This window comes from Podarcis melisellensis (assembly GCF_964234715.1).
Source record: "Podarcis melisellensis genome assembly, chromosome: 13".
Taxonomy (NCBI): domain Eukaryota; kingdom Metazoa; phylum Chordata; class Lepidosauria; order Squamata; family Lacertidae; genus Podarcis; species Podarcis melisellensis.
In genome coordinates, this window is record NC_138545.1 from 16,388,889 (window position 1) to 16,401,737 (window position 12,849).

The 12,849-nt window shown below is 45.7% G+C and overlaps 1 protein-coding gene across 1 annotated transcript; it reads left to right on the forward strand.

The window, feature by feature from the left end:
* Positions 1 to 895: 895 nt before the first annotated feature.
* On the forward strand, positions 896 to 12,129 carry TRIM72 (tripartite motif containing 72). Its single transcript, XM_081886631.1, has 7 exons — positions 896 to 1,058; positions 3,936 to 4,350; positions 5,490 to 5,585; positions 6,989 to 7,219; positions 8,381 to 8,403; positions 10,034 to 10,152; positions 10,985 to 12,129. The coding sequence occupies exons 2-7, from the start codon at positions 3,958 to 3,960 to the stop codon at positions 11,554 to 11,556; spliced, it is 1,434 nt and encodes a 477-aa protein (XP_081742757.1). The 5' UTR covers positions 896 to 1,058; positions 3,936 to 3,957; the 3' UTR covers positions 11,557 to 12,129.
* The last annotated feature ends 720 nt before the right edge of the window (positions 12,130 to 12,849 follow it).

Consider the following 12,849-nt stretch of genomic DNA (forward strand, 5'->3'; position numbering starts at 1 on the left):
AACACAAAGTTGGTCCACTGGCAGGGCCGTATTTTGGTTGGATGAGGCCCTAAGCTACTGAAGGGGTAATGGGGCCCTTTATATGACCAGCTGTCATTTGTCAACAACAAATTGTCATTGTTTTTGGTGTTGAATATATGCTATATGGTAATTTATGGACCTAATAGGTGTCCATAGCCACTTGCACATAACAAAATATGTATTATATCAAAGCAGTTGTTGAACTGAAATACAATTGAGAAGAAGTATCGAGGTTTTTTTCCTTTTAAATTTTTTTGGGGGCCCCAAGAGAGTGGGGCCCTAGGCTATAGCTTGTTTAGCTTATATGTAAATCCGGCACTGCCCACAGGGCCAGAAAAAAACCCCATCCTGATACACAGTCATGGTGCAGGTTCACCATCTAATCACCTGCTGTACCCAATGTTCACCCCAAATACTACCCAGTCCATGACTCACCCAGAAGATGGCGCTTCATCCCCCACCCATGTCTTATTCCACCCAGCTCAGTTCCCTCTGCCTATTCCTGAAAATCCCCAAATGCCAAATGTAATGGTCAAGTTGGCTGTCAGTCTGCAATATCCTTTGCTAGGAAACTAGAGCTTCCACTTTCCCCAGCCCTCAGCTGCTCCATCCACTCAAGAATGCAACTAAGGGGCTGTCCCTTGCCCTCCCCCCATAGCAACAAGAAGGGAGTTAGGTATTTTATGCCACAATGCCAGGCATTCGCCTCTAGGAGGCGCCCTTGAATCTGCAGAGAAGGCTGCATCAAGGAATGAATATTCTTGGGCCAAGTCATTTGAGTGGCATCTTTGGTGAGGGGGAGGAATCCTCCCACACACCAGCTGCCTTTTCCTCCAGGGCACCCCCCGCACCCCAGACTTCCCAGAAGTACGGTGCCCTATAGAGCTATATATAGTTAGAATCAGGGCGGGACCAAGGGTCAGTCACTTGGCTTCTGTGCCCGTCCGGGGATGGTTGGTGTCTCCTTGCTGCCTTTCTGATCTCTGGCTGTTCTCTCTCTGGACGCTGCTGCCTCTCTTCAACGCTTGCCTGTCCTAGTAAGATCTTCCTTCCTTTCTTTTTCTTTCTTTCTCTTCCGCTTCTTACTTCATGCCTTTAACCATGTTACAAATACATCCCAAAAACTAGAGGATCGGGCTGGCGTTTTATTTAAGGGTTGGTTAAACAGATAATTTTAAATTAAAAAAAATACCTGGTGGGTATTGCAGGTTATTCAAATGTGGAAGGGAGTGACGGAGGGGAGAAAAGTCCAAATGCTGCCCAGTTGAGCGGAGCAGATAAGACAAAAGTCTTGGGCAGCACAGCCCCTGTTCTTTGCAGCCAGCAAGCACCTATCTGGCATTTGCGCCCATTTTTGAATTTATTGCTGGGCCTCCACTGCAAGCATAAATTAAAGGTGAGGTGGATGCTGCAGGTTGTTCTGTAAAAGGAGATTAGATGAGCCAGGTGGTCCTAGGCAGAAAGGCATGATATGGAGAGTTACAATATAATTTTGGAAGGACTCTGAAGCTGGGACGTCTATACCTTAAAGGTGGATCTGATGCTTGATCCTTGGGAAATCTAGGTAAGGCTTTCAAAGGGCTTCTTACATCCCTTGAAAGGCTAAGATAACACCCCAAAGGTGCCACTTTCAGGGATGTGATGGAGCAGGGGTTGCCAACATGGTGCCCGTGGGCACAGCGATGCCATTGAATTCTCCCCCTGGTGCCCACAAAGCCTCTGGTCATATAACCCACTCACTGGCCCCTTTGTCATGAGGTGGTGAGGGCGGTTCCTTTTTCCTCCCTCGAAAAGTACACAGAGTTGCAGGAGGAAGGACGTCACTCTTCTCCACTTCCCCTTTCAGACCTCTCTGCTTTTCAAGGCTTAGGTTAATCCACTGAATCCAACTTTGCCCAAATTCCTTTGCAAAACGAAATGCGTATTTTCTCTTTTGCCACCTAGAATTAGCTTATCATGAAAGTTCATCAGGATGTTTTTACTAAAATGCATTTCCTCCTCATATAATGCATTTATATGTGTTGTTTTCACTAATATATGCATCTTTATGTACACCGCTCCCTGATATGTACCTTTACCTATGAACCTGCAATGCAATTACGGTTGGAGACCAGTATTGGAAAAGTTGGAGAAGAGCAGTATTCAGTGGTTAGCTGTGTTCATGCATTGTTTCAGGAAATGTGGGTTAGGCAGCCATGCATTAAAATGCCAACACAACTGTATTTCTCCTCTATCCATCATTGAGAGGCAGTGTGGAGAATTGAGCAGAGATCCAGGAAGGCTTCAATTCATATCCCTGCTTAATGCCCAAGGTCATCACTGGGTGACTTTGGCCTAATCAACGTCAATCTCTCAGCCTAACCCACAACACAGCTTGTTCTGATAAACCTGAGAAGGGGCACAGAGAGAGAGAGGAACAGTGTATGCTGCCCATGCTCCTTAGACGAAAGGCAGGATAAAAATAAAAGCCGGTCACAGAGACGATAAAATTGCAGTTGTAAACTACATTGCCTAAATCCGAATTTACCGTGCCATGCAGCCCAGAACACTGCAACAACCAGCATCACGAACGCTAAGCCGTTTATCGGGAAATGCAAGAATATACTACAAGGCAGAGCAGGGCTCCAGTTACCATGCCAGTTTCCCCTTCTGAACTATTTATAGGGCATTTGTCAGCTTGGCCTGTAGATTATCCAGCAGCTGCTTTGCAGGCATCACATTCCTCTCCAGCTTGCAATCGTTCAGCCTGAGTCAGCCCTGAGTAGGACAGGGCCTGGGAGGAAGAGGTGGCGAAAGCAAGGAAATCATGGGTTGCTTGCTCAGAAGAACTGCGCTAGTCTTCTGCAATTGAGCAACAAGCCTGGGATTCCCACTTTGAGAAAGACACCCACTTTGGGTGCCTTTATCATGCAGGACAGTTGCTAAGAGACTGAGCCGTGAATCAAGGAGAGCCTGGGTTGAAATGGGTTTCTCCCACAAATTCACACACGGCTTCTCAAAGTTGGGTCCCAAGCTGCTGTTGGACTACAACTCCCATCATCCCTCGCTAGCATGTCGGGAATGATGGGAGTTGTAGTCCAACAGCAGCTGAGGACCCAAGCTTGAGAAACATTGACTAAGGTCACACCCACACCATGCATTTAAAGCATTATGATACCACTTTAAGGAGTTCCTCCAAAAGATCCTGGGAGCTGTGGTTTGTTAAGGGTGCTGAGAGTTGTTAGGAGGTCACTATTCCCCTCACAGAGCTACAACACTCGGAGCGGTTTAACAATCAAATCCCTCTTCTTAGGGAACTCTGGGAAGCCTCTGGGAAGTAGAGGTCTCATACTCTGGTTGAGGAAGATGCACTGCTGTCTTCTCTGGCTGATTTCCTCCCCACTATAATCTCCGCAGTCTCTCTGGTCTCTCTCACCAGAATCTCCCATCTCTCCCTCAGTCTCCAACTCCCCTCAGAATCTGTACGGAAGCTTCTCTAGCCTAAAAGAACTGTGATGTTATAGTAACAATTCTAAATGAGTCAGTGCGGTACAGTGGTTAGAGCGTTGGACTAGGACCTGGGAAAGACCAAGGTTCAAATTCCGCACTCTGCCATGAAGCTCACGGGGTGACCTTGGGCCAGAAAGTCACTGCGTCTCAGCCTAAACTACCTCACAAGGTTGTCATGGGGATTCGATGAGGAAAGAGAGAACCATATATGCCACCTCGAGTGCAAAGCTGAGATATAAATGCAACAGATGCAATATAGTGTTGGTGGTAGTAATAATAATAATAGTGTATTTCCAAATTCTGGTGGGTGCCTGTCCCAGTGCAGAGAATAAGGAGGCACTGGCAGTCTGATATGTGTGTGGTTAAGCAAAATAAAGATGGAATATGGGTTCCAAATCTCAAGTGCAAGCTCTTTTGGCCCCCAGGTTCCTGCTCTTTCTGCCAACCATGTCGAAGAAGCCTCTCATTCAGGGCATGCACCAGGACCTCAGCTGCCCTATCTGCCTCAAGCTCTTCCAGTCTCCCGTGACGGCAGAATGCGGCCACACCTTCTGCCAGGATTGCTTGTCCAAGGTGCCCAAGGAAGAAGATGGCAAGAGCACAGGGTGCCCCACCTGCCAGGCCATCACCAAGGTGGAACAGCTGTGCATCAACCAACAGATGGAGCACCTGGTGGAGAGCTTCCGGCAGGTGCCCCGAGACCACTGCGAGGAGCACCTGGACCCCCTGAGCGTGTACTGCGAGCAGGACCGGCAGGTCATCTGTGGGGTGTGCGCTTCCCTGGGCAAACACAAAGGACACAACATCATCACTGCAGCTGAGGCCCACCAGAGGATGAAGGTAGGTATCAGTTTTTGAAGGTCTTCCTATCTGGCACCAGACTTACCTCGTCTTGTAAATCACTCCAGTGGACAAACCTCATATATTTACCTCAGATGACCACCCAGTTTAAACTGAGCAGTTTATTATGCATGCCCTCCAACATTTCACTGATAAAATAGGGACATCCCATTCCATAATGATAATTCTACTATTTATACCCAACACATCTTACTGGGATGCCCCAGCCACTCTGGGCAGTTTCCAACATATAAAAAACAGAATAAAACATTAAACATAACAAAACCCTTCCCTATACAGGATTGTCTTCAGATGGCTTGGGGGGGTCGGATAACTCCAGACCCTCCAACATTTCTCCAATGAAAATGGGGACATCATAAGGAAAAGTGGGACATTCCAGGATCAAATCAGAAACCAGGATGGCTTCTCTGAATCAGGGACGTTCCTGGAAACTAGGGACAATTGGAGAGTCTGTATCATGTGACAAAATTCTCCTATGGTCTGCAGACGTTGGACTACAACACCCATCATCTCTGTGCATTGGTTAAGCTGTCTGAGGATTATGGGAGTTGTAGACCAACACCTGTAGACCTACGGTTTAAAGCCCCTGAGCTAGCCAACATGGTGCCCTCCAGATGTTGCTAGACTACAACTCCCATCAGGCTCAGCCTGCATGGTCAGGGATGATGGGAGTTGTAGTTCAGCACCCTCTGGAGAGCACCATATTGGCTACCCAACTGGACAGAAATCTTCCCCAGCCCTATTGAGATGTCAGAGATTTGAGCTAGATATGCAAAGCATATTTTTTGTACCTGAACTAAGACCTGTATTTTGGGGTTTTTAATGGGACTTTTACTCCAAATGTGAGGTTTGCATCTCATGCTAGTCCTGCTCAGAGCAGACCCAGTGAAATGAATAAATTGCAACCACACCCATTAACTTCAAAGGGTCTGAGTCAATGTAGCATTGGCTACAACCTGTGTGGTTTACTCACCACATCCTCAGGTTTGCAACCAGGGTGGGAGAAAGAAATCCAGCTAAATAACTATTTGTTTTAAATGATAGATATAGTAGTGGTTTCCTCTCTGGATTAGACCCACATGCCTTATTCCCCTTTTCTTTTCTTGGCGTAATTTTAGAAGCAGCTTCCTCAGCAACAAGTCCAGTTGCAAGAGGCCCAAGTCCGCAAGGAGAAGACAATTGCCCTCCTGAATCGGCAAATAGCAGAAGTGGAGGTGAGTGACTGTTATCTGCAAGGACACATTTAATCTACAAACTTATATCACAGGTTTGTTTTTTTACAGGGTTAACTAACATGGCTTCCCCACAAAGAAGCTTGAGATTTGTATTTCCGTAGAAGTCCCAATAATTCTCTGTGGCTGGGGCCGGCCGCATCATTGGACAGAGTGAGGCAAGTGCCTCAGGCAGCAGGTGCTTAGACTGAGATATGTGTACGTCATGGCATGTTCTACAGCCACTAACTCGCCTGCTGCCCTCAGGTGCTCTGGAAGGTGTTCTCCCATTGTTGAGGTTGGCGTAATATTCAGCTGACAAACCAGTTATCATGTGTATGTGGAAGCGGTGGCTGCCATATTGTCCTTTGCCTCAGGCAGCAAAATGCCTTGTGTTGGCCTTGTCTGTGGGAGATCCCCATCTGCTCCTCACAGAAAGGGCCAATCAGAGGAGGTGAGCAGGAGGGCCATTTGACCTGAGCTCCAAACTCAAAGGAGGCCTCAAATTTAGACACTTGCCAATGGGGGGCATTTGAAAAGGTTCACAACTTGCTTTTGTGACAGACACTTTCAGCTAGAAGCTAGAAAAGTGTTTGTTACATTAAATATATATGTATTCCAATTATATCTCACTCTTCCTCAGTGCCTTGTTTTGCTTTTGTGTGTCATTGCTTTTCATTTTTATTATAGCTAAGCAAACAAAATTTTATTATAGCTAAGCAAACAAAACCTGGAAGTGGTCCAGGCTCCCTGGGACTTCTGAGAGGCTCTACTCAAAGAACTACAATTCTCAGTGGTCCCCTGGGAAGTAAGGAATGGCTATGAAGCCACTTTGTAGGGTTGATGTGTGCCCAAAGTATATTTAATCAGAATATTTAGGAAGCCTTGTTTGATAAAATCCTGCCTATTTTTCCTAACTGCTCACTGGTGAAGAAGGGATTGTTCAGTTCTGTGAGGGCCAGTTAACACTCAATTCCCAGCCTGAAAATTATGTTTCCTCATGTGGAGAGAAAGCCCTGAAGAAAGAACATTGGGAACTGTAGTTACCTTTCACAGAGCTACAATTCCCATTGCCCTTAACAAACTACAGTTTCCAGGATTCTTGAGGGCAGATGTGCTTTAAGGCATGTACACAGCCTTAAATATCTTTATTAATTAAGTCATTTAAGTCTCCACAACTCATTCTCCTCCTGAGTAAACTACCACCTCGACAGCTAACCTAAACACCACAGGATTTGCGAGGGAGGCTGCATGGGGTTTCATTTCATGCCAAAGAGGATGCTGGGAAAGAATGACACAAAGCTGAGCAAGAACCCAAGATAAAACGAAGGCTGCTATTTGGTGGGAAGAAAATGCCAAAGACTAGGTGCAGAAGTGATCCCAGGAGCCCTTTTTCTCCTTTCCAGGAGACGGTGTCTCGCTTCAAGCATCAAGTGTCCGAACAGCTGGGGGTGATGAGAGCCTTCCTGGGGGCGCTGGAGGCCTCTCTGGGCCGAGAGGCAGAGCGGGTGCAGCACCAGGCCACAGACGCCTTGCAAAACGAGAGCAAGACCATGAACCGCTACCTGGACCAGCTCAGGCAGATGGAGGTCGTGCTGAGAGAGGTGCAAGACGAACCACAGACCGAGTTTCTCAGGGTGAGGCTCTTCAGGGCCACAAAGGTCCTCATCCCTGACTTTTCCTCTCTTTTTTTTGGTCATAGTGCTAATGAGTCACTACATATATGCAATTCCTACACTGCTTATGCAATTGGCCGTTCTTTTCCTTGTCCGCTTTTATTTGTTTTTTTATATAATTTTGTTATTAGGTTTTTTTGGGGGAAAACATTTTTTATACATATAAAACATAACATTTTCAATCAACAAAATACAGAGTTCTTTTGAACTCTTAGACCCCTCTCCATCCCTCCATGGGTTCCATCTTTAATATTATGTTTACTGCATCTTTTACCCTTATCTAGCTATTAGATATTTGATCCAATACTACAGATCACCAAGACTGTCCTTTGTAGTGTTTGCAGAATCCTCCCTTACGCTCCCCAGTTTTGTATCACCTCCAGTTTAGAGGAACGAAATCTCTCCCCAATTCAGCCTAAGACTACAATTTAAAATGTTGGAATAGCAACGAAGCAGCACCTCATTCTGCCACTTCCCACAAGTCATCCAGAGTCTCCATCTGAAATCCTAGTTGGTATCATGTTTAGAAAAGGAAACTTGAAACACTGAGGCTTGTGGGGAAGGCATACATAATTGGGTTACATAATTCATAGTTCCAAAATACTGAACTTCCCACCCCCATCCTAGAACCCCCAGGTACCAATTTTATCTTTCCCCCCTATGACTTCTCCCTGAGATACACCCATCCTCACATGATCAAGGATTTTAATGTTTTATTTTATATGGTGTATAAAAAATGTATTACATAAACAAATGAAATTAAAACATTGCTGATTTTTCATTGTGCTTTTATTGCTGCTTTCTTTTCTTTTCTTTTCTTTTCTTTTCTTTTCTTTTCTTTTCTTTTCTTTTCTTTTCTTATTTCCTTAATACAATAGTGAACAATGTAAGAAAGGAAGCAGCAATAGAAAAATACAATTAAAAACCATACAGTGCCTAGCAGAGCACATTGCGATTGCTACAGAAGGCAGAAAAATCATTTAATGTTCTGCCAAGACTTTTCAAGCAATTTTCAAGTGGTCCACGGGGGAAAGAAATTTGAGACCTACTGGAATAGGGCATAGCAGCTGCTCCTTATTATTCTAATCTAAGCTCTTTCTTTTCCCTGTCTTTTCTCCGCAGAAATACTGTATGGTGGCCAGCAGGTGAGCAGCTGTCCATTTCTAAACCCTGAGCTCTGCCTAAGCTTGACCTGACCCTGTCCTGCCCTCACCCACCTCCTCATGAGCAGAACAAGACCTTCACTCCACATATATAACATTCCTCCAGACCTCCTGGGACCCTCTGTTCCTATGTTAGGATCAAACCATTCAGAAATATGCCGTCCATGAAATGCCAATGAGTGCTCTTGTGCAGAAAAGACACAGTTTTCATTAAGTGGCTTATTAATCTTTGTTAATAAGTGGTAGATAAATACAGTGGTACCTCGGGTTACATACGCTTCAGGTTACATACGCTTCAGGTTACAGACTCCACTAACCCAGAAATAGTGCTTCGGGTTAAGAACTTTGCTTCAGGATAAGAACAGAAATTGGGCGAGCAGCGGCAGCAGGAGGCCCCATTAGCTAAAGTGGTGCTTCAGGTTAAGAACAGTTTCAGGTTAAGAACGGACCTCCGGAATGAATTAAGTACTTAACCCGAGGTACCACTGTAACACAGTGAGACAACCAAGCTTTGTCTTAAGTCAGTCACCTTTCACCTTACCGCTCTTTACAACAGCAACAAAAACTCACCTTTTTTCTTCTAGAAAAAGAGGTGCCGGAACTCACCATGAAAACTTCCCTTGTTCTCTGAGAATGGCAATGGTGCCCACCTGAGAGGTGCCGCAGGAAGAAAAAGCCCTGCTTTTTCTTGATGTAAGCACATTCAGGTGCTTTCCAATAATCTGAACACCATTCTAGTTCAATCTGATCCTCAATATGACAGGTTTTCTTTTGCATTACCCTTATTTTACTTGAATACTGTGTTGAAACCTGCATTATAATGGAATGCAGTGTGGAATGGGCTTGTTCAGGATGCCAGCCAATCCCCCAGCTCTGCTATCTTCAAACATGTTTCATTCTCCTTACCCTCAGTTTTTAAAAAAACAAAACACAGAGAGAGAGAGAGAGAGAGAGAGAGAGAGAGACTCACTGCCAGGGACTTCTGTGCCCAGTGAGAATGCTCAGTCCTCATTTGGTTGTTTGGGTGGCTTTCCTCTCTTGGCTATTTCTTTACTTATATTTATTTGTACTTCTGCAAACCTTTGTCTGTCCTTGTCTGCATGGGTGGGGCTGTTTTGGCTACATAAGGACCAGCATTTTGGGATGCTCTTTCTACTGCTGAAAATCTTCAGAACTTGAACTGTGCAGAGCAGAGCAGGGTTCCCAAACCGTGGTCCATGGACAGCTTCATTCAGGTGGTCCTCAATGTATGTGTGAAGTACACTTACAATTTGAATTCTATGGAATTCAAATGGCAACACAATACAAGAAATAAAATAAGCAATTAAGATACAATTAAAAACCATGCAGCAGTGAGCACAGCACATTACACTTGCTCCAGCAGGCAGATAAATAACTTAGTCCTCTGCCAAGACTCTCAGCAAGTTTCAAGTGGTCCGTGGCGGGGAGGGATTTGGGAACCACTGGTGCAGAGCTTTAAAATAGCAGAGTGAAAGTTTAGAGGAGAAACGATGCCCTTGAATTTCTGGAGGTGTGGGAGTGGCAATTTGGATTTCTATTCCCCCACCCACCCAACCCAACCCCAATGCACACCTTCTTTTCCTTTCTGTAGATTGCAGAAGATTCTTGGAGAGTCCCCTCCAATTGCTCGCATGGACATCCAACTCCCCATCATTTCAGATGAGTTCAAGTTCCAAGTCTGGAGGAAGATGTTCCGTGCACTCATGCCAGGTAGAGATCCAAGGAGGGAGGAGCTGTTGGACAAGGCTATGTGTACTTTTCTGAACAAGGTTTTTTAAAAATTTCATCCAGGTAACCCATATTCCACACCTGGGGAAGCTGATACCTGCAGCTCAGATAAATTATGCAAATACAGGAAATCTGCATACATTCATTGATATCTACATTAGCCAATCAGTGAAAGGAGAAAGGGACTCAGCAGGACAATACAGCTTTACCAGAAATCTTAGGAGTGAATCAAGAGTGCCATGACTGGACATCCTTTGACTTATTAATACTAAAAGCAGCTAAGGGAGTCTGAAGTTCTGCCTACAGCAGTGATGTCCCATTCCCTGCTGTTTCCCTGTCCTACATTGCCTCCCCTCCTAGATGCTACTAGAAGGGGGAACAGATATTTATTGTGCTCATCTCTCCCCCCCCCCACTCCATCAAACTGCACTAATAGCACCTTTGAGAGGGGTGATCTTGATCAGGAAAACTATGCAAAGGAAATGACATATCTTGCAGAATCTGTAAGACCAGTCAAATTCCCCTCACAACCGAAAAACCAACATCCCTTTGTGGTGCATTGTGCAACTTAGCACATTAAAATGAGCAATATGATTCCAAGTATTTTTGTTCCAAAAATAAAGCATGGAAATCCCTTGCCTTAAGAAAAGTAAATGAAGGGAAGAGTCATGGCTCAGTGGTAGCACATCTGCTTGGCATGTAGAAGGCCCAGGTTCAATCTCTGGTAGCATCTCCCCAGAGAGCAGCTGCTAGTCAGCTTTGGATGTCCATAGTCGCACTTGTCCCCTGACCTCACCTTCTTCCTCCTCCCCAGCCTTGGAGAACCTCACCTTTGACCCAGACACGGCCCAAGCTAACCTGGTGGTGAACGAGAATGGCAAGCGAGTGGAGTGTGTGGATCACAAGCAAGCCGTGAGCACTGATGACCCACAGCGCTTCGATAAGTCCAACTGCCTGGTGTCGCACCAGAGCTTCTCTCAGGGCGAGCATTACTGGGAGGTGATCGTGAGCGACAAGCCCCGCTGGTCTCTGGGCCTCATCTCGGCCGAGGCAGGGCGCAAGGGCCGGCTCCATGCCACCCCCTCCAATGGCTTTTGGCTGGTGGGCTGCAAGGAAGGCAAGACATACGAGGCCCACGTGGAACACAAGGACCCACAGTCACTGAAGCTGGAGGGGAAGCCCAGCCGTATCGGTGTCTACCTGAGCTTTGATGACGGCATCCTTGCCTTCTACGACGCCAGTGACGAAGACAACCTGGTTCCCATCTTTGCCTTCCATGAGCGCTTCACAGGCACTGTCTACCCCTTCTTTGACGTCTGCTGGCATGATAAGGGCAAGAACAGCCAACCCTTGGTCATCTACACTCCAGAACCAGAAGGGCAGTAGTCAACCCTGGGAAGAAGTTATTGGCACCACCAAACCTAGTCAGCTCTTACTTTATAGACACACCAAGCCATGGCCTCTCTTTAAATGTCCCCAAAGTGTGTGAGCCACATCCCTAGCCCATTCTAAAAGACACCCATATTGCCTCCGGGTATAAGCTTGCTGGAACGGAAGTGTCATAACTTCAGCATAAACACGGGATCTGGCACCAAGTCTGGAATCCTAGCCGCCTCATTGGTTTCCAAATGCAACTTCTCTGCCCTTGTAGTTCACCAAATAAAATGGGGGGAAATGTGGGTAGTGTCTGCACGCTCAGAAATGAGTGACAGCCTGGACATGCCTCCCAGTGGCTGGGGGATGGGGGTCTGGTGACCCTAGAGAGCTCTATATCCCAGTCCAATGCCTGCTGTGCCCCTTCCTCTCTCCCAACACCAGCCATCTTAAGTCAAGCTCCTTGTCCTCTGTTCCATCCACCCATTTATATCTGCCATCACAATACAGAAGAGTCCCTTCTTTTCTTTTTTCTTTTTGAAAGCCTGAGTCTTGGAGACACAATAAATTGGTGTAAAGAAACAAGGAGGTCTGTGCCAATTTACCTTACATGCTTCTTTATCTACTTCTGAGCGCTCTATGTCATTTTTAATGGTCTCAAGCTTGGACCTTGATTGATACACTCAAGAACATAAGAGGAGCTCTGCTGGATTCAGCCAAGGCATTCAGAAACACACAGCCTTCCACAGTAGAGATAGCATACAGTAATCATGGCTAGTAGCCATGATTTGCCTTCTCTTCAAATCCTCCTCTAAAGCCATCCAAGAGTATATCTTGTAGGAGCAAGTTCTGTAATTTCACTACACGCTGTGTTAAGACACACTTCAATTTGCCTGTCGTGAATCTTCCAAACATTCTTTATTGGACGTCCACAAGTTCTAGTGTTATGAGAGAGGAAGAAGAGCTTTTCTCTATCCATTTCCTCCATTATTTTATACACATCTACCAGGTCAGGTCCTCTCTTACTAACTAAGGTGTTTTGAGAGAAGAATTGCTTTGCCTTTCTATCAGCATGCACACAAACACACGTGATGCACACATTCCTTTTATCCCACTGTCACCTCTGTTCATCAAAGATTCCAAGAATGCTGCAAAAAACCAGCTTACTGAACATGAACATGGGTGACAGCCTTCAAGTGTCTTTAAAAACAGCTATCTTGTCTTCGGAAGGTGAAGAAAGGTGCATTTTCTTTCTAAAAGAGAGGAACTCCTCAGACAATGAGTAGTTCATGATCTGTCTACTTG

Excerpts from the sequence above, each read along its gene's own strand:
- TRIM72 (XM_081886631.1), top strand. The coding sequence starts at position 3,958 with ATGTCGAAGAAGCCTCTCATTCAGGGCATGCACCAGGACCTCAGCTGC. Across the intron at positions 7,220-8,380 it reads CACAGACCGAGTTTCTCAGG|AAATACTGTATGGTGGCCAG; the intron begins GTGAGGCTCTTC and ends TTTTCTCCGCAG. Across the intron at positions 10,153-10,984 it reads GTTCCGTGCACTCATGCCAG|CCTTGGAGAACCTCACCTTT; the intron begins GTAGAGATCCAA and ends CCTCCTCCCCAG.